At 49.2% G+C, this 21,282-nt stretch overlaps 1 protein-coding gene across 11 annotated transcripts in view; it reads right to left on the reverse strand.

The window, feature by feature from the left end:
- FHAD1 (forkhead associated phosphopeptide binding domain 1) overlaps positions 1-21,282 on the reverse strand; it is a 160,791-nt gene that overhangs the window by 73,903 nt on the left and 65,606 nt on the right. For all 11 annotated transcript variants that reach the window (XR_004441076.1, XR_004441077.1, XM_033228219.1 and 8 more), the window contains exons 7-12: positions 20,047-20,170; positions 15,212-15,342; positions 10,333-10,422; positions 8,822-8,926; positions 2,737-2,844; positions 171-254 (exon numbers count right to left, since the gene is read on the reverse strand). Coding sequence is in view for 9 of the 11 variants with exons in the window: in XM_033228219.1 (XP_033084110.1) it covers positions 171-254; positions 2,737-2,844; positions 8,822-8,926; positions 10,333-10,422; positions 15,212-15,342; positions 20,047-20,170 (642 nt within the window). In the remaining 2 variants the exon portion in view is untranslated. The remainder of the gene's footprint in view (positions 1-170; positions 255-2,736; positions 2,845-8,821; positions 8,927-10,332; positions 10,423-15,211; positions 15,343-20,046; positions 20,171-21,282) is intronic.

The raw sequence follows: 21,282 nt of genomic DNA on the forward strand, positions 1-21,282 counted from the left end.
AAGCCAGGAAATCCCATAAAATCAAAACAAATCTTTATGGTGTAGCAACAGTGTGAAAAATATGCCACCAACAAAAACAGAAACATATGCTCCCAGGGTCTGGAATCCAGATCCCCGAAGAAGAAGAAGAGGAAAGTGAAGGAGCCACGTGGCAGGGACAGCAGACTAACCTGTTGGTCGGTGACGGGTTTGCCTGGGAATGGCTTTGCCCGTCCATAGGTGGCCTTGATGACTTGACTTCTGAAGTGCTCCAGCTGCAGCAGAAAGGGGGCAACAGTGTCAGGGGGCAGCGTTTCCATGGCAGGGTGCGGGAAACAGCACTTAGCAGGGTTTGCATGCCTGAATGACCATTCCGCGTTATCAGAATCTTCACTGCTCACAGGGAGTGGCGGTACCCACAGAAGAAAGGAGAACAGCAGGCTTTAATTACTTTTTAGGCACGCCTGCCTAACCCGAACGATGCCTGTGGTCAGTGCACACACATGTCTCAAACCCTCAGAAGAGCCTCTTGCTGCCAATTATCCAATGGGAAGTCTGGGGCCAGGAGCGCTGTTCCATAATTGCTAAGTTGGCACCAGACTGTGAAATAAATATTGAGGCTGTCAGTCCAAGTAAATTGTGTAGTCAGCAAGGAAGCTCGGGGAGAGGAGAATGTTCTCCCTTTCTCCATTTCGTGCCTGAGCCCATAAGCGTCCTGAAGACTGTCCCCACTGTGTTCATCTCGGTATCCCTGGAGCCCACTACAGTGCCTGGTGTAGAGGAGACACTCAAACACCCAACTCACCTTTGTTGGATGCCTGTACACAGAAACATCAGCTAAAGCCAAGGGCCTCTACTTCTAGCAGCTTTCACTGAGCCCCTCCCGGGTGCTAGTGTTTTCGGGTTAAGGCTGATGAAATAGCAGTTACATTAAGTCCAGGCTTACAGAATCATAAGTCCAAGGTGTCCCGATTCCATCAGAAGTTAAGAGGTAAAAAGGAGCCCGACTTTCTCTGGGAATTTACCAACATGGCAGCCCCTGGTGTAAGTCTCCAGTTCCCTGGCAAAATGTGGTTATTAAAGGCTCCAAAGCAGAGCCTTGAAGGGACGGAAAGGGCTACTGTGTCAACCAAAAAGTCAAAGGGGCCCAAGACACAGGTATTTACTGAACAGGGCAAGTTCTAACGGGAAATGTCTTAGGGACATCTCTGCAGTGACCCTGCCAGGAGAAGACCAGGTGACATGAGGTTCTCAAAGCTATCCTCTGGTTTCATGGCCAAGGGGAGGGTCCCAGCTCACCCAAATAATTGATTGTGTAGAGGAAGCCCTGTGAATGGTGGTCCCCCATTGCCATCAGGGGCTCCCCATAGGAATGGCTGCCCAGGGCCATTGGGAGGGAGAGGTCATCTTAAACATGGCCTCGGGCCTGGGGTCACTTGGCTGGGGAAGGGCAGACTGTTGGACAGGAGCAGGGCCTTGGAAATACAGGAGTGGGAAGATGCTGAGAGGCAGACACAGGGCTTGTGCTTTCTCTCGAGTCTAGATCTCAGGACCTCCAGGGCTCCTCCCAGATGACCTCTGCCCAGAGCTGGAACAAGAATCTTGGCCCTTGGGCAAAGAGCACAGGTCAGGCCCTCAAATCAGGTTTGTATTAAGGGTAGCCAATGTGCACAGGGAGAGGCCCAGACGGGCAGGTTCTCTGCCCTTGATAAGGGGCTGGCACCCCCACAGAAGAAATGGTGCTGGGGGTGACAGTAGTGAATATTTGAATTTTAGGGTGCAGGGACAAAGGCCTGGTCACACTGCCTGGTAAGGCTTGGATGGTAGAAAATGGAAGGGCTTTGGGAACTGAGCTGGGCGGTTTGGAGGGATCCTGGCTTTTAACCTTTCTTGGTAGTTCACCGACCCTCCTGAGAACCCAGTGGGACACATGAGGAGCCCTCCTTACCAGTAATAAAAATACACACACACACACACACACACACACACACACACGTGTGCACACAAACCATTCTGTGGATCCCCTGGAGCCATGGCTTCCAGGAGAGGGACCCCTGTGGAGGAATCTAGGGTGGGTGGCCCCTGGGGGGCCGCATTCCTGAGGGTCACATGCCCTCCCATCTTGGTTTCCTGTTTGCCTTCCCTTAGCCCTCGGTAAACTCTCGTCTGCACATTCTGGCCCTCATGACTGTGTCACATGTGCCAGGAAGGGCCACCGGCAATTTCAGGCCACAGCATCAGAGATAACGTCACCTCCAGACCAGGTCAGAGTGGCTCACCCACAGCCGGGAGTTTCTCCATCCAGCACGCACTTTGGACACTCTGGGATTTTACCTTATTAAGAAAAGTGGCATTTCCTTATAGACACTGACTGCAATGTCTGCTGGGGCCCGAGGGGAAGAAAGATTGTGGTAAATGTCAGGACTAAAAACATTAGGGAGAAAATGCTAGAGACACCACTGGGGGCAAGGGGCTCGGTTAACTGGGGGCAGGCATGGAGCCGGGATTGGCTGCCTGGTCCGAGTCTCAGGTCATTGTAAACTATTCCAGTGGGAGGCCTCCCAGCAGCAGAAACCTGTTTAGCGATGTCCACAGGGGTGGGGAGCTGCAGACAGCCTCTGCTCATGAGATAAATGGGAGAATTAATGCACGTCTGTCCTTCTACCTTGGGCGTCCTCCTCTCTCACCCCCACTGGCTGCTTGGGTGCAATCATTGGGGAGCGTGGGCCAATGAGGGGGGCTCTAGAACACGCCTACCTGACCTACTGCCCTCTCCAAATTGATTTTAATGAGGCTCTCTCTGTTCCCCATTTCTTGCAGCTGAAGCAATTTCCTTCTGGAATCCTCCTGAAGCTTCTCTTCAACCTGAAATGACGATGAAAGCGAGTGCTTGCTGCTAATGTGATCATAATGCACTCTGGGGAAATTCCTCTAGGACGTCTAATGGCCGTGGGGGGTCCCAGAGGGGTAGGCACAGCTGCAGCCCACATGACAGGGGTCACAGGCGTGCATGGGGTGGAGGCAGGCTTGGGGGGCACTGTCTGTTGGGGGAAAGGGCCGGGCTCTGCACCCTGGGCTCAATATTTGTCCTACCCCAGGCTCTAATCCCAGCTCGGTCCCTAACAAGCTGTATGATCTCAGCAAAGTCATTTCACTGCTCCGTGATTCAGTGTCCTTATCTGTCAAACGGGGTGATACTAGTTCCGTCTTCGCAGTTATTGTGGAGATTTTAAAAAGCTTGGAATAGCGACAGCGACTCATAAGGGCTCTATAAGTGTGTTAGATGTTGTAACCTAGAACGAGTGGATGACAGTAGCCACCATTCAGCGTCATCCTAACACCATAAGGAACCACCGCCCATCGTGGGTACTTGGTAAATGTTACTGCTGGGTTTATTATCGTAACTGTTTATTGTTACCACTTCTAGCACACTTACCAAGGGAAACTGCCCTGGAAGACTTGCTAAGCAATGGCTAGTAAAGAATTGTAGCCGGCAAAAGAAGGCCCATTTTCCCCCGCTTGCTTGCTTGGGTAATGGGTAACTCGAGGTGAGCTTGGGTGTGTTTGCTGCTGCCCTCTGCTGGCCATTACGAACCCTGCAGCTGCTCGGTTCATATCTAAACCATGAACCTTTTGGGCATCTGCTGAGCCAGGGCTCAGGCACTCCTAGGCAATGAGACAAACTCTCCTAGATGAGAGGATTTTGTTCTGAAACAACCTCAGAAGTGGCTTATTAGGGGGCTAGAGAGGGGTCACATACATTTCATGTAAAACACCCAGAGCAACCTGTAAAGTTTTCTTCTGAGTGGCAAGGTGCAGCCAGTCCCCAGTGAGCTGTTTCCCAGGAAGGCCGGCTAAGTTCTCTGGGCCTCAGTTTCCTCACTTACATCCTCTCAGGTGTAAACATATCCCGACTGCTGTTTCAGAGGACGTTTTTCAAATGCTGCAAAAGCAGAGGCTGTCCTGGGCTCTGTTCTGGCTCCTCCTCTCAATGTATGGCCTCCCTGCCCCCATCCCCAGCTCTGGCAGTTCTGTTCCTCATATCACTGCCACACAGCAGACCCTTGGCATCAGCTGTCAGAGGTTTATTTATTGAGCTTCTCCCCTGTGCATGGTGATATGGTTTGATGGTGTCTCAACCCAAATCTCAACTTCAATTGTATCTCCCAGAATTCCCAAGTGTTGTGGGAGGGACCCAGGGGGAGGTCACTGAATCTTGGGGGCCGGACTTTGCTGTGCTATTCTTGTGATGGTGAATACGTCTCACGAAACTGATGAGTTTATCAGGGGTTTCCACTTTTGTTTCTTCCTCATTTTTCCCTTGCCACTGCCATGTAAGAAGTGCCTTTCTGCCATGATTCGGAGGCCTCCCCAGCCATGTGGAACTGTAAATCCAATTAAACCTCTTTTTCTTCCCAGTTTCGGGTGTGTCTTTATCAGCAGTGTGAAAATGGACTAATACACATGGTCTCAGGCTAGGCCCTGAGCACCTTTGGCCGTGATACCTGGCCGTCTTGCCTCTAATTTATTTCCTTCCAGAACATCCTTCATGGTCCTGTGAGAAGGTTGCCAAGTGGTGGGGCAGCACCGTCTGGCAGAACTTTCTGCAATGATGAAATGTTCTAACTCTGTGCTGTCAAATAGGGTGGCCACTGGCCACATCTGGCTACTGAGCACTTGAAGTGGGGCTCATGTGACTGAGGAACTGAATTTTACGTTATATTTAATTTCACCTAAATGGCCACAAGTGGCTAGTGGTATGTGCCACAGTAACTGGAGTCAGACAGGCCTAGCTTCCCCCAGTCTTGGCTTTGCCACTTACTGACTGTGTGCCTTTGGGTAGTGACTTGACTCTGTGCTTTGACTTCCTCATCTGTAAAACAGGAATCTGGAAAAGCTCCAATATATTTAAAAAAATAAAATAAAATGGGCAAAATAATTTCTAGGTCAGAGTTGTTTTGAGGACGAAAAGAGATGAAATGTTCGGCATGATGCCAAGTCCATGTGGCTATCATTTTCACCATTATTATTAATCACAAATTTAATTATATTAGATCCCTGTTCAAGAGCCTCAGTAGCTCCTCACTGCCTAGGTAGTATATAGCCCAAGCTCCAAAACTAATGGAAAACAGCAAGCCAAAGATTCAAGCCCACATGCACCCCAATAAGATAAATAAAAATGAATTCACACCTAGATACATCCTAATAAAACTGCTATAAGTCAAAGGAAAAGAAACATTAAAAAAACCAGAATATAAAAGACTATATAATGATGCAATAGTTAGGTTATAGCTTACTTCTCTCTCTCTTTTTTTTTTTCCTGTCGTTTTTTAGAGACGGAGTCTCACTCTATTACCCAGGCTGGAGTGCAGTGGCATGATCTCGGCTCACTACAACCTCTGCCTCCCGGGTTCAAGTGATTCTCCTGCCTCAGACTCCCGAGTAGCTGGGATTACAGGCATGCACCACCATGCCTGGCTAATTTTTGTATTTTTAGTAGAGATGGGTTTCACCATGTTGGCCAGGAGGGTCTTGAACTCCTGACCTCATGATCTGCTTGCCTCGGCCTCCCAAAGTGCTGGGATTACAGGCGTGAGCCACCGCGCCCAGCTAGGTTATAGCTTACTTCTAAATAGAAATCATTGACGCCAAAAGACAATGGAATGATAGACTTACTGTCATCTATAACATGCTGAAAGAAAACAATTGCCAGTGCAGAATTCAATACCTAGTCAAAATATGTTTCATGAATGAAGGATAAACATAGAAATTTTCAGACACATGCACATGCATACACACACATACATGCACACACACACACATGCACACACACTCCTAAGATAATATGCCACCAGCAGAGCCATGCTGAAGGAAAACACTAAAGGATGTTCTTCAGGCTGAAGAAAAATGATCTAGAAGGATGATCAGAAATGTAGAAAACACATAATAGTAATGTGTAGATATGGATGTTGACTACAGAAAAATACTAATAATGTCTTTTGGAGTTTCAAATATAGAGAGAAGTTTAGAAAATGAAAACAATGGCATATAAGTCTGGATGGGGTAAGTGAAGTTAAAGTGTCAATGTCTAAGTCATTGTGTTAACAAGAAGAAGGATATAATTATTGATGAATATTGAATTTTGGTAAGTTGAAAATGCATATTGTAAAATTTAGAATAATCACTAAGTAAAAGAGTTAAAAACTCACTAAATATTAGATTTTGGTAAGTCATGAATGCATGCTATTGTCTTATGTTACTAAAAGAAGAGTAAAAGAGAGAAAATTTCCAAGCTAATACAGGGAAAAAGGGAATGATAAAAAACTATCAACTCAAAAGGAGGGAAGAATGGGGAAAAAGGAACATACCATAGGTAGTACACCTGGCCCTGAGCAAGAAGATAAATTTAAATCCCAATATACCAGCAATTACACTAAATATATTTGGACTGAAAGACAAAGATGGTGAAACTGTATAAAACTTATGTGCTGTTCACATGAGATAACATTGTAAAATAAAGATTGACATAAGAAGTGTGAAAAAGATAGTCTCTGAAAACTCGAATCAAAAGAAAGCTAGGTTAGCCAATGGAGCTACTTTAATGACAAAGACTTTAAGGGAAAAACATCTCTAGCAATGAAGAGGAACATCTTGTGATGGCCAAAGATTTGATTCGATAGGAAGTAATGAAATGGCAAATATATATGCATCTACTAACACAGCCTCAAAATATATAAAGCAAAGATTGACAGTATTAAAAAAAGAAAGACAAATCCACGATCACGATAGGATCTTTAAACAACGTGCCTCTCTCAGTGGCTGACAAAACACACAGACAAAAAAAATCAACAAGAACATTTAAATTTTGAGCATTATTAGCAAGCTTCATTTAATGTCCATATATAGAATAATAAACCCAATGACTGCAGGATGCATATTCTTTTCAAGTGTACATGTGGAACTGCAGTTGGCCACATGCAGGTCATAAAACAAGTCTCAATTAATATCAGAAGACTGAAGTTACACAGAAGATGTTCTCCGACCACAGTATAATTAAGCTAAAAATCAGTAACAGAAGAAGGTAAGCAGAAAACCCTCATATATTTAGAAATTAGGAAATAAGCTTCATAGTAACCAGTGGGTGAAAGAAGAAATCACAATGGGGATTTGGAAAATATTTTGAATAATAATGAAAATACTATGTACTAAGACTTGTGGAATGCAGCCAAAGCCTTGCTTAGAGAAGAATTGATAGCCCAGAGAGCATTTTGACTCCATGTTCATGACTACAACTATTTAAAAGAAAAATATACCATAGCAAATTCATTTTCATTGAGAGGGTATTTTCTAGAGCAAAGTTCATTAAACCAATAGTTTAACAGATTTCTAAATGTTTCCATTTTCACTTTAGTCTACTGAAATTATTTTTATCAGGATCAGTTCTTTTGTAGGTAAATTATACAATTATGATTTGATTCATCTATAAGTTTTTCTGGACCCTATCAAATATTTACCAATCACAGGTCTGTCATTGTGGGTTTTATTTTGTAGTTCTCATTTCTACCATGTCCATTTTTCCCAGATTATATTTTACAAATCTAACTTTTTCAAGAATATTTGATTTTTTTAAGTGATTATTTTAATTTTTTGTAGAGTCAGGGTCTCACTACGTCGGCCAGGCTGGTCCTGAACTCCTGGCCTGAAGCAACCCTCCTGCCTCAGCCTCCAAAGTGCTGGGATTATAGGCGTGAGCAACCGCACCTGGACAAGAATATTTGATTTTTCTCTTAAGTTTTAATCAATAAATAAATTTTACTTTGTGTAGTTTTAACTGTTGATTTTAATTTTGTGTTAATTATTTCTGCCAACTCTAGTTATGTCTGGCTAACTTTTGTAGGCTTCAATACTATCCATAAGATGTGATTCTAGTGTAGTATACATTTCAGTTTGCGCGGTTTTAATGATTTGACCTCTGGTGACTATACTCACATTCATATTAAATAAAACTGGAGAAAAACTAGATGATTTGCTTTTATTTCTCAGATCATCCCTGTGAACCTCCCTTCACATAGAATTCCTCTGCCTTTTAGATTTGTTCTTAAAATATTCTCAGTTGTGGTTGGGCATGGTATCTCAGGGCTGTAATCTCAGCACTTTGGGAGGCCGAGGCAGGAGGACTGCTTGAGGCCCAGTGTTCAAGACCAGCCTGGGCAATGTAGTGAATCTCTGTCTTTATTTATTTAAAACAAATTCTCAATGACAACCATCTTCTAATCAAATAAAGTAGATGATTCAAATGGAAAGAAAGACATTCTGTCCACACTGCTCAGGACTCTTAAGGATATTTTCAGGTAATCCATCTGTCTTGGTCTCCCAAAGTGCTAGGATTACAGGTGTAAGCTACCATGCCGGCTTTAATTTAAATTTAAATAGCCATGCACAGTTAGTGGCCACTGTGATGGATAGCACACGCAGGGAGTATGCAATACAATTTTTTCCCCAGGATGGGAAGGGACATTAAAATAATTAAGCACCACTAAACTCTAAACCGGGATTGGGAGGCTGGAGGTGGGTCTCATTACCAAAAAGCAAGAAACAGTTTTAGAAGGCAGTGAGGAGTAGTGGGGTTACTCACAGGGGCCTTGGAGGCAGACCAACCTCGGTTCAAGTCTTGCCACAACTACATTATGGAGTGAACTTGGTCCCTTTCCCTGTGTGAGCCTCAGTTTTCTCAGCTGTAAGAAGGGTTAATACCAGCATAGGCCACTTAGAGGACTAACAGGGATGATGAGTGGGGAGCTACTGTCCACACTGCTCTCTGGGCCTGTCGTCCACTACGTACCTTGTTCTTTTCTTTCAGAGTCCTAGAGATCACGCTTTGTTCAGTACAACTCTTCCTCAGCTCCGCCCTAAGCTTCTTCATTTCTTTCTCCATGTCTTGGATTTGCTGAAAAAGTTTCAAGAACAGAGGACTGAACCTCCCTGATGGGGGCAGGAGCTGCCTTCTCGGCTGAGAGGTCTGAGCCCTCGTCACCCCTGGCATCCCATCCATTAAGGTGGAAACCTTGTCTGGTATCAGCTTGTTTAATTCCTTCTCCCGGAGGAAGGTTTTACATCTCTCAGCAAAACAGACTTTATTTTTCAACGGATACGTTAAAAGTTCTGGATAAAGGAAATTAGTTTCTTTTGGAAATCAGTATAGCTCCTGGATTAAGGACTACAGGACATCCATCAACTCACTAGAAATCCTGCTCTTGGGGTATATTTTTGAGTTCAACCTAAAGGACCAGCTGTTTGGAAGACTCAACAGGCAAGGTCTAGAAGAACGGAACAATGAAACGTTTCTTTTTTGTTTGAGGCAGAGAGTAAAATGTTCCTGGCCTGGAGGAATGGCGCCAGCGTGGGGAAGAGCAAGTTGGAGAAGCTGAGCTTCCCAACGAGTGGAAAACGCACACCTGGTGATGTGCGGGGTGGATTCGGAGGGTGTGAGGAATACACCTCCTTCAACTTTTAATGGTCCTATTTTCATTGTATTTACTTTTATGGTGCTACCTTCTATACGAGGCAAAGAGTGTGTGTGTGTGTGTGTGTGTGTGTGTGTGTGTGTGTGTGACAGAGTCTCGCTCTGTTGCCCAGGCTGGAGTGCAGTGGTATGATCTTGGCTCACTGCAGTCTCTGCCTCCCGGGTTCCAGCAATTCTCCTGCCTCAGCCTCCCAAGCAAGCAACTGGGATTACAGGTGCATGGATTACAGGTGCACGCCGTCATGCCCAGCTAATTTTTTTGTATTTTAGTAGAGATGGGGTTTCACCATGTTCCCCAGGCTGGTCTAGAACCTCTGAGCTCAGGCAATCCACCCACCTTGGCCTCCCAAAGTGCTAGGATTACAGGTTTGAGCCACCACTCCCGGCCTTGTTTTGTTTTTACAAGTGGGTGTTAAATGGTGGTGTTTAAATAAAAATACTTCAGCAAGTGTCAACAATGGTGCCTGTGGCTAGGATAAAACTTAGGACAGTGGAACGCTTGTTTGGGAGTCACAGGTCAGGGGTGGGGCAGGGGACCATGTGGTGGCCAGCTGGCCAGCCTCCTGTCCCTGTCCCAGGTCTTAACCCCAACCTGACCCCAGGGGAAACCCTTGAGGGAGCTAGAGCCAACTGCCCAGGGAATCCCGGGGCCCCTTCACCCATCTCTTTCTTGCAGAAGCAGCAGATCAAAGAGGGATGAGACTATGTTAAACAAGCATGCACAGGGCCCCAGAGCTTCGTGCTTAGCGATGGCCCAGGATCCCACCAAGAACCCGAAGGTCAAACTCTGGTTTTCTGGTGGTACCTACGAAGGAGGAAGCTCAACTCACAGTTTTGCAGAGTTTTAACTCTTTCTCCTGAGCTTCCCTGAGCTCCCTGTGAGCGTCTTCCTGTTTTAACTCTTCCTTTAGCACCGAGCACTGTGGAGAAAAGGGCGACAGAGAAAGAGACTGAGGTTGGCCAGGTAGCGTTGTAGGGGTAAGGAGGGGCTCCAAGGCCCTGTGTGAGCCCCTGAGAGCATTTCCTGCTGTTTCCATCCAGTCACCCACTGAGATCCCAAAGGCATCCCATGGTGTCTGACAGACACACAGGATCCCGCAGCCATTCCTGGTTCTCCACTCAGGAAATCAGAGGAATAAAGCCACTACTCTTATCTTCAAAAGCCAGCAATCTAAACCAGAAGGAAAATCCAGCTTTGGAGAGTCTGCATGAGGAATAAGCGCTGATTTCCTTGGAGGGCCACTAGCGAGCTTGGACGGCTTAGTACCCTATGCAATTTACACCTCCAAGACACCACTGCGCTGGGAGCAGTGGTGGAAATGGAACAGCCGTGCTGGGGGGCAATTTGGCAACAGGCATTAAGAACATAAATAATGGGCCTCCTTTTTGACCCAGAAATTCTGCTTTAGGAATGTATAAAGACAATGATCGGGCAAATCAGCAAGTCTGTGGGTTCAGGGATGTTTTTGAGAGTATTGTTAGCCATAGTGAAGTAAAAGGAAATACCCGGCCGGGCGCGGTGGTTCCCGCCTGTAATCCCAGCACTTTGGGAGGCCTAGACGGGCGGATCACGAGGTCAGGAGATCGAGACCATCCTGGCGAACACAGTGAAACCCCATCTCTACTAAAAATACAAAAAATTAGCCGGGCGTGGTGGCGGGCGCCTGTAGTCCCAGCTACTCGGGAGGCTGAGGCAGGAGAATGGTGTGAATCCGGGAGGCGGAGCTTGCAGTGAGCGGAGATCGCACCACTGCACTCCAGCCTGGCAGAGTGAGACAGAGCGAGACTCCGTCTCAAAAACAAAAACAAAAACAAACAAACAAAAAAAGGAAACACCCATGTCCGATAACCCAGGGGCTGTTTGATTCCACTGTGCGCAGACAAGAGAATTATGATGGAGCTTTAGAGACCCATGAGAAAAGCTCTTATCCATGTGGGGAAACAGTGATTGTTTAAAGTTTAAAAAATGTGTATAGTGTACATTTGTTGTTATATATCTGCTACGGAGGTATTTTCTTCCAGGTAATTTTAGAAACAAAACAGGAGGAATATGCACTCAAGTACTGACAGATTTCTTGGGGTGGCATTTCTCTTCTCTTTTTAATTTTGCTTTCCAGTTTTATCTACATTTTATTCTAAAATTAACACAGCACATGTAATTTGAAAAATAAAGACAATCATTTTGGATGTTCACATGAGCAATACCCTTGGTCACAAGGAGCCCCCATGCTGATGAGTGCCAGGTGCGGCCTGGAGAAGACGGCAGACCTGTTCCAAGGTCCACGGGGAAGGGAAAGGGGGACGCAAATAACCCAAATGCACTTTGTGGGTACAAGAGCCCCGGAGGTGCTGTTTCTCCACATTCTTCCTACCTAACATCACCTCTACATCCCCGACACACATCCACACACCCCACACACACCCCCACCACGCCCACACCCCACACATCCACACACCCCACGCACCCCCCACCACGCCCACACCCCACACATCCACACACCCCACGCACACCCCCACCACGCCACACCCCACACATCCACACACCCCACGCACACCCCCACCACGCCCACACCCCACACATCCACACACCCCACGCACACCCCCACCACGCCACACCCCACACATCCACACACCCCACGCACCCCCCACCACGCCCACACACACACATCCACACACCCCACGCACACCCCCACCACGCCCACACCCCACACATCCACACACCCCACGCACACCCCCACCACGCCCACACCCCACACATCCACACACCCCACGCACACCCCCACCACGCCCACACCCCACACATCCACACACCCCACGCACACCCCCACCACGCCCACACCCCACACATCCACACACCCCACGCACCCCCCACCACGCCCCACCCCACACATCCACACACCCCACGCACACCCCCAGCACGCCCACACCACACACATCCACACACCCCACGCAGACCCCCACCACGCCCACACCACACACATCCACACACCCCACGCAGACCCCCACCACGCCCACACCACACACATCCACACACCCCACGCACACCCCCACCACGCCCACACCACACACATCCACACACCCCACGCACACCCCCACCACGCCCACACCACACACATCCACACACCCCACGCACACCCCCACCACGCCCACACCACACACATCCACATACCCCACGCGCCCCACACACACCCACCACACCAACACCACACCCACGCACCCACACACCCCACGCACCCCACACACACCCCACACCACACCCACCCACACCACACCCACACATCCACACACCACACCCACACACACCCACACACACCACACCACACCCACACATCCACACACCCCACACACACCCCCACCACACCCACACCACACCCACACATCCACACACCCCACACGCACCCCACACCACACCTACACCACACCCACACATCCACACACCCCACGCACGCCACACACACCCACACCACACCCACACATCCATACACTCCACGCACCCCACACACCCCACACCACACCCACACATCCACACACCTCACACACCCCACATACAGCCCCACCACACCCACACCTCACACATCCACACAACCCACGCACCCCACACACACCCACCACGCCCACACCCACACATCCACACACCCCACGCACCCCACACACAGCCCACACCACACCCACACCACACCCACACACCACACCCACACATCCACACACCCACACCATACTCACACATCCACACCCCCATGCACCCCACACGCACCCTCACTCACTCACCTACACACATCCACACCCCCACACCCATACACCCGCACACCACACCCACACACACACAACCATACACCTACACACACCCACACCCATACACCCCCACACACCACCCCCCCACCCCCATACACATTCACTCACCCACACACTCACACACATCCACACCCTCACACACCCATATACCTGCACACCACACCCACACACACCCACACACTCATCTACACACATCCACACCCCCACAGGCCCATACACCCCCACACCACACCTCCACACCCACATACACCCACACACACCCTCCCTCACACTTTCACCTACACACCCACACACCCCCCCACACACACCCACACATCCACACACCCATGCACCCCACACGCACCCTCACCCACTCACCTACACACATCCACACCCCCACACCCATACACCCGCACACCACACCCACACACACACAACCATACACCTACACACACCCACACACACCCATACACCCCCACACACCACACCTCCACACCCACATACACCCACACACACCCTCACTCACACTTTCACCTACACACCCACACCCCCCCCACACACACACTCCACACCTGAAACGGTGACAACACATGTAATCCAGGCAGTGACCCTGCTCGGAGACGGATGCAGAGGGCTTGTTGAGGCGGGCTAACCAGGCGCAGAGGCAGAAGCGCACAATGAAAACCGGCCTCTCACTTCTCAAAACTGATTTTGTTATTTCCATTTCGCTGATGACAAAGGGGAGGCCACATCAGTTACAACAAAAGCCCACTCTGGGCTGGGACCCTGTCTGTGTGCCCCCGCGGCTCCTGTCTTGCCTTTCCCCAGCTCCAGTTGAGGCACTGAAGTCAGCGCCAGAAGTCACTTCTGTTGCTTCGTTCTTGGACCCCCAGATCCACCCCACCTGGGTGCCTGTGCAGACTTGGTGAACTCCTCAGGCACACCTCACCTGAGATGAAAGCTGTTAGGTTTTACCTTGACTCACCGAAACAGACACATCTCACAAATACTGAGAAATCCTATAGGTTCAGTATTCTAAAGTCAGAGCGTTGAGGTAAATTTTGAAAACAGTCAATATTATTATTATTATTATTATTATTAGAGACGGAGTTTCATTCTTGTTGCCCAGGCTGGAGTGCAATGGCGTGACCTCAGCTCACTGCAACTTCTGCCTCCTGGGTTCAAGTGAGTCTCCTGCCTCAGCCTCCCAAGTAGGTGGGATTACAGGCACCCGGCTAATTTTTGTTATTTTTAGTAGAGATGAATTTTCACCATGTTGGTCAGGCTGGCCTCAAACTCCTGATCTCATGTGATCCACCCACCTTGGCCTCCCAAAAGATTACAGGCATGAGCCACCGTGCCTGGCCTCAAAATTACTTTTAAACAGCCCTTGACTTGCCTACCAGGTTCACTACACATAGAATATTATTATGCACACTATAAAGTCTAAGGGAAGAAATGAAAGTCTAACTGCACTTGAATCTGCAAGCATTCTGCCTCGAAGGTGACTCTGCAAACCAGTGGTGACTGGGATGCGGTGAAGCCCACCGTGTCCTCTTTTGCGTGCAGTGATTCTATTCTTAATATTAAGCCTTGCCACGGAAATATCCATGCTGAGAGGTGCATTTACTGCTGGAATTAACCAAACTCATTTATAACAGGCATTAGAAAATGTTTCCTGGAGTTGAAGCTACATCTTGCTTATTCTAGGCACATGCATGCTGCTCCTTGAAAAGCTGCAAATAATTGGCTAGCTGTTTTAGTTTTTCTAGGTGGACATTGTCCCCCACCCCCCCGCCCCCGCACAATGGTGTGAGAGGAAGGAATGAAATTTAAAACAGGAGCCCAGGGTGAATGAAACGAGCAAATCACGTGACTTCACTTTAGTTGCTTTTCACCCGATGGCTACAAGAAGGTGACACAGCCATCCTTACTCACTGTAGAGCCAAGGGCTTCCAGCTGGTGGTCCTTGTCTTTGTTCTGACTTTTTAGTTGATTGACTTTTTCCTTTAGTTGTTGAACTTGCTCATCCTTTGCTAACATGTCTTTTTGCAAAGATGACACCATCCCTGTAAAAAAGAAGACTCACAGAGGTCAAAGAGGCAGTGAGGATGACTGTCATCGCTGCCGCTGTCAACCAGTTTGTGACGAGCCTGGCACCGAGAAGGGAGGTGTCTCCAAGGATCCCAGGAGCTTGAATGGGGTTGAGACCAATACCCACTGCACATCATGTGTTCAAGGTCTCTGTGAGAAGGAGAGGAAACATCTGTCGGGGTGCTCTGGGCATCGGCCCTGCATGGGAACAAAGGCTCAGCAGAGAGAGGGACCAGGAAGGGCCATGAGATGGGCCTGTGGCAGCAAGGGACGTGTTGATCCACACTCACACACTCATCTGAGTTTGGAAACCGTCTCTAGCACTTACTAGCTCAGTTGTCTTTTTTCTTTAGACAGGGTCTCACTCTGTCACCTAGGCTGTAGTGCAGTGGCACGATCATGGTTCACTGCAGCCTCCACCTCCTGGACTCAGGCGATCCTCCTGCCTTGGCCTCCCAAGTAGCTGGGACTACAGGTACGTGCCACTTTGCCTGGCTAATTTTTGTATTTTTTGTAAACATGGAGTTTGGCCCACGTTGCCCAGGCTGTTCTCAAACTCCCAGGCTGAAGCAATCCACCAGCCTCAGTCTCCCAAAGTGCTAGGATCACAGAGGTGAGCCACAATGCCCAGCATAGCTTAGTGGTCTGAACAAGTTATTTAACCTCTCATTGTATCTACAGAGTTGTTGTATAAAGAACATAGAAGAGTGGCCAACACATAGTGTTTATTCCCTGCCACCCATGACTCTATGTAGTAGCCAGCTTGCAAAAGGGCCCCCATGATTCCTGCCTGTTAGAATACCTGGCCTAATGTGGCCCCGTGTATAACTCATATGGCACTGTGGAAGCGGTGAATGTGACTTCCCAGGGCGAATCATCAAAGATGTTGTGGTTTCTTCTTTGCTCTCCTTTGGGTCACTCAGTCTGGGGAAAGCCAACCGCCATGTTGGGAGAACACTCAAGCAGCCCGAGGGAAGGGCACACATGGCGAGGAACTGAGGCCTGCAGCCAACAGCCATGTGAGCGAGTCATTCCAGAAGGGGATCCTCAAGCCCTAGTCAGGTTTTCGATGACATGGCAGCAGTTGCTCCTGCAACCTCGTGAGAGACCCTGAGCCAGACTAAGTCACTCCCCAGCTCCTGAACCACAGAAACTAGGTAAGATAAACATATCTGTTGTTTTTTTTGGGATAACTTGTAATGTGACAGCAGAGAGCCAATACATTATTGTATTATCACATGGAGAAAAAGTGAGAAGGGTGCATAATGCAGGGGTATTGGATTATCTCATACAGTCCTTTTCTTTTTTTTTTGAGATGGAGTCTAGCTCTGTCGCCCAGGCTGGAGTGCAGTGGCGGGATCTCAGCTCACTGCAAGCTCCACCCCCCGGGTTTATGCCATTCTCCAGCCTCAGCCTCCCAAGTAGCTGGGACTACAGGCGCCCGCCACCTCGCCCGGCTTGTTTTTTGTTTTTTTTTGTTTTTTTTTTTTTTGAGGCGGAGTCTTGCTCTGTCACCCAGGCTGGAGTGCAGTGGCCGGATCTCAGCTCACTGCAAGCTCCGCCTCCCGGGTTCACGCCATTCTCCTGCCTCAGCCTCCCGAGTAGCTGGGACTACAGGCGCCCGCCACCTCGCCCGGCTAGTTTTTTGTATTTTTTAGTAGAGACGGGGTTTCACCGTGTTAGCCAGGATGGTCTTGATCTTCTGACCTCGTGATCCGCCCGTCTCGGCCTCCCAAAGTTCTGGGATTACAGGCTTGAGCCACCGCGCCCGGCCCAGTCCTTTTCTTAGAAAAACATTCATCCTAGTTTTGTTGGGGGTATCAATCAAGAATCAATCTTTCTTGCACAATCAAAGATGTGTAATGAAGAACAACATGATTGAGAATTTCATTGTAAAAATGAGCTTTGTCCAGGGACACAATTAAGTTCCCTGGAAACAGACTGCTCTCTCTGGGGCTTGCCTACATGCTTTGTGAGGCAGGACCAGAGTGACCTTTTCTCTAGAGTGAATTTGGCTCAATTCTCTACCAGATGCCCTCTGTAGTGCAAGGTTGCCCCATTCTGGATGGTGGGGAAGTGAGATACTCTCAGGCCTGTGTGTGCTTTGAGATGGTTCCCTCTGCTCCTCCCGGGTGGTTCCTTCCCTGCCCACATGCACGTGCTGATCACGCCCGACTGTGCTGAAGACTTCAGGGGGACCCTCTGAGATCTCCGGGGTGCTCTCCGTGCAGCCCCTCCCGCCTGGCACGCCGCCCAGCAAACTCAAGCTATGCTGGCTTCTCCACCTCCATCTACTCAAGTCGGGCTGACCGCTGGGCTCTGTCTGGCTTCCCCTCCCTGCTGGAAGGGGTCTGGACACTCTCTCGAGTGCAAGCCAGCTGGGGGCAATCGTAGGTTTCATCTTGTTTGTTTCCATTCCCTCCCAGATCACTGTCACATGCTTCTTGGGGCCAATATATGGAAATCATTATTTCAGACATTTTTTTTCTGTTTGTTTGAGTTGTTTCAGGCAGGTGAGGAAATCCGGACCTTGTTCCTCCATCTGCCTCTCTTGCCATGGAACATGGGGTTTGTGATGGTTGTCATGGTTTCTGTGAGCCTGGGGCACTGAGTGGCCACAATGACCAAAGCCCCTACTGACCCATGATGGGCCCAGGGAGGAAGCAGGATATGAACCTATCTATTGTGAGCCACTGAGACTTGGGGGACTGTTTGTCACTGCAGCATAACTCGGCCCAGTGCTTCTCGAGCTTGAGTGTGCACATGCAGCAGCCAGGGGGCTTGTGAAAGTGAAGACTCTGATCGGAAGGTCAGGAGCGGGGCCTGAAATTCCCAGTTTCTCACAAGGATCCAGGTGATGCTGATGCTGCTGGTGCAGGGACCACACTTAGAGTTGTGAGAGTGTAGCCCATCCCAGGTCATACCTGAGCCCAGGTCTATCTGACTCCTTGATTAGAGAAGTGGTGTCTGAGACAAGCTTGCAGCGTGGATGCGGTGTGATGGGCAGACCCCGGGGAGGAGGGCAGGGCCCAGTGAGATCCCCCTTGTATGCCTGGTGCCCAGAGCAGCCCTGCCCATAGGGCTCACAAGTATCCAAGAACATTCCAAGTTAGGGAAGAGCAGAAGTAGAAGATGGAGTGGGGAGGGGGACTGCAGAATGAGGCAGAGGGAAAGGCATGGCCAGGCGGCCTGGGTCGTGCAGAGACAGTGATAGTGCCGGCTCAATGCCAGGCTCAGCTTTCACAGCCATGGGCACGTTTCCTGCTGTGCAGGGGGGACTTTAGGAGCAATATCCCCAACCCGGATTCATTCCCTCCTCACCTCCTGCTTTTCTCTCTTCCCCCTTTCTCTGTCCAAGGCCCCATCATGTGCAGGTCTCTAGACATGTCATTCTCTGCCTTAAAAACCCTCATGTGTCCCATCACACTTAGAAGAAAAGCTGAACCCCTCCCCTGTAATGTGTCCCTGCCTCCCCCCCGACCCCACCGGGTCCCACAGTCCCTTGTTCCCTGACCCCCGCCACGCTCGGTAGCCGCTGCTCCCACACTGCGGCTTGGTGCTGCCTCAGGGCCTTTACACCCATGATCTCTGCCCGGCATACAGTTCCCAGGGGCTTCCCGACAGCCCCTCCCACCTCCTCAGAGATATCCCTGCCCAGGCACTAAGCCAGGGGTGTCCAATCTTTTGGATTCCCTGAGCCACACTGGAAGAAGAATGGTCTTGGGCCACGCATAAAATACACTCATGCTAACAATAGCTGATGAGCTAAAACAAAAACAAAAACAAAAAACAAACAAAAATCGCCAAAAAATAAAATCTCGTAAGTTTTAGGAAAGTTGATGAATTTGTGTTGGGCCTCATTCAAAGCTGTCCTGGGCCACATGTGGCCCGCAGGCCGTGGGCTGGACAAGCTTGCACTAAGCTATTCTCCTTCACTTCACCCCATGAAACGCTTCCCCACCACGGTGTCCAGCTTTATTTCCTCTGGAGGACGGATCTCTCTCTGGTATGGGCTTGTTCATTTATCTGTTTACTTCTTACTGTCTCTCATCCTCTCCCACGTGTGAGCCCCGTGAGCAGAGAGATCTTGACCGTTTGCTCAGGGCTCTCTCTCCCCAGCGCCTAAAGCAGTGCCTGGCATCTAGCAGGTGCTCCATAAATGTGTTGAATAAATGAATGAATGAATGAATGAATGCAGGCTAAGAAACAACTGTGCCTGGCAAGGGTGGGCCATGAGTTGGCTGCCCCATTCCCACCCAAGTTCTGGAGTATCAGCTACCTCTCAATTAGCAAAATGCTTTCTCTCTGGCCCAAGAACACCAGTGTGAGATTGGGTAAGGGGCTGGGTGCCTTAAACAGGCAACCCCATTCTAGCCACATTCTAGTTCGCATTCACAGCAAACTGGCTTACGGGACTGCCTGAGCCACAGCTTGTCCTGTGTGCTCCCTGGTGAGGTCCATGTTCAGCAGGCCCTTTAGCTAAGAGATGGCACAGAAACCTCTGAGGACGAACTCAGATTCAAGGACAGGAGCTGCCTAAAGGGATGCTGGGAAGAACTTTGAGGCTGCAGCCAAGCTCAGTAACAAAAAGTATATGGTTGACTGGTGATGTCTGCTGTGGCCAAGAACATGGGGTGCGGGAGTGGCAGCTCCCAGGCCCAACTCCAAAAAGGGCTCACCTGATGCGATAGCATTGTCCCTCTTTAAGTTCTCACCCTCGTTCTTCAGGGATGTGATTTCTGAGTTCCGCTCCGACAGGGTGTGGCACAGCACCTGGCTGTACCCTTTCTGCAGGGCACTGATCTGTGGGAGGAGGCGGCACAGTCAGAGGGGGGCTGGCCCACGCCTGGGAGACACACAGGTACTTCTTACAAGCTTGACAGAAAGATTCAGATTGATTTTTGGCTGGGGTGTTGGGGAAACTAAGCTTTTGAGTTTTAACTAGTAGGAGGGACAGGGGAGGGCCTATTCCTTCAAGGACCACCACTTTCTATGCATCAAAATATGAACTTTATCTTTGTGCCCATAAAGGGGCCCAGGCCCGGCTGCCACTGGGGGTACCTGGTTCCTTAATGTGCCTTCCAATGACCTTTGGACTCTCAGCCACAAACAGACCACCTGTTAGTTCCAGGTTACCCAGTACTGACTGGATACAGAGCAAAGTTCAAGAGAGGGAAGCAGGTTATAAAATTAATTCCCTCAAATGATAACAATAGGTTATATCTCACAGAACACTCTAGAGCTTACAAAGCCCACTCATAGACACTACTCCTTCAACAGAGCTTCATGGTCTCTCTGCAGGAGGCTCCGGGGAATGCTCCTGTATTAGTCTGTTTTCATGCTGTGGTAAAGACATACCCGAGTCTGGGAAGAAAAAGAGGTTTAGGCCGGGCACAGTGGCTCATGCCTGTAATCCCAGCACTTTGGGAGGCCGAGGCAGGCGGATCATGAAGTCAGGAGATCGAGACCATCCTGGCTAACACAGTGAAACCCCGTCTCTACTAAAAACACAAAAAATTAGCCAGGCGTGATGGTGGGCGTCTGTAGTCCCAGCCACTCGGGAGGCTGAGGCAGGAGAATGGCGTGAACCCAGGAGACAGAGCTTGCAGTGAGCCGAGATCACACCACTGGACTCCAGCCTTGTGACAGAGTGAGACTCTGTCTAAAAAAAAAAGAAAAAGAAAAAGAAAAAGAAGTTTAATTGGAATTACAGTTCCACTGGCTGGGGAGGCCTCAGAATCATGGCAGCGGCAAGGGAAAATTAGGAAAAAGCAAAAGTGGAAACCCCTGATAAACCCATCAGAGCTTGTGAGACTTATTCACTATAACAAGAACAGCCTGGGAAAGACCAGCCCCCATGATTCAATTACCTCCCCCTGTGTCCCTCCCACAATACACGGGAACTCTGGGAGATA

This window comes from Trachypithecus francoisi, unplaced genomic scaffold (assembly GCF_009764315.1).
Source record: "Trachypithecus francoisi isolate TF-2019V2 unplaced genomic scaffold, Tfra_2.0 Lachesis_group12, whole genome shotgun sequence".
NCBI classification, from domain to species: Eukaryota; Metazoa; Chordata; class Mammalia; order Primates; family Cercopithecidae; genus Trachypithecus; species Trachypithecus francoisi.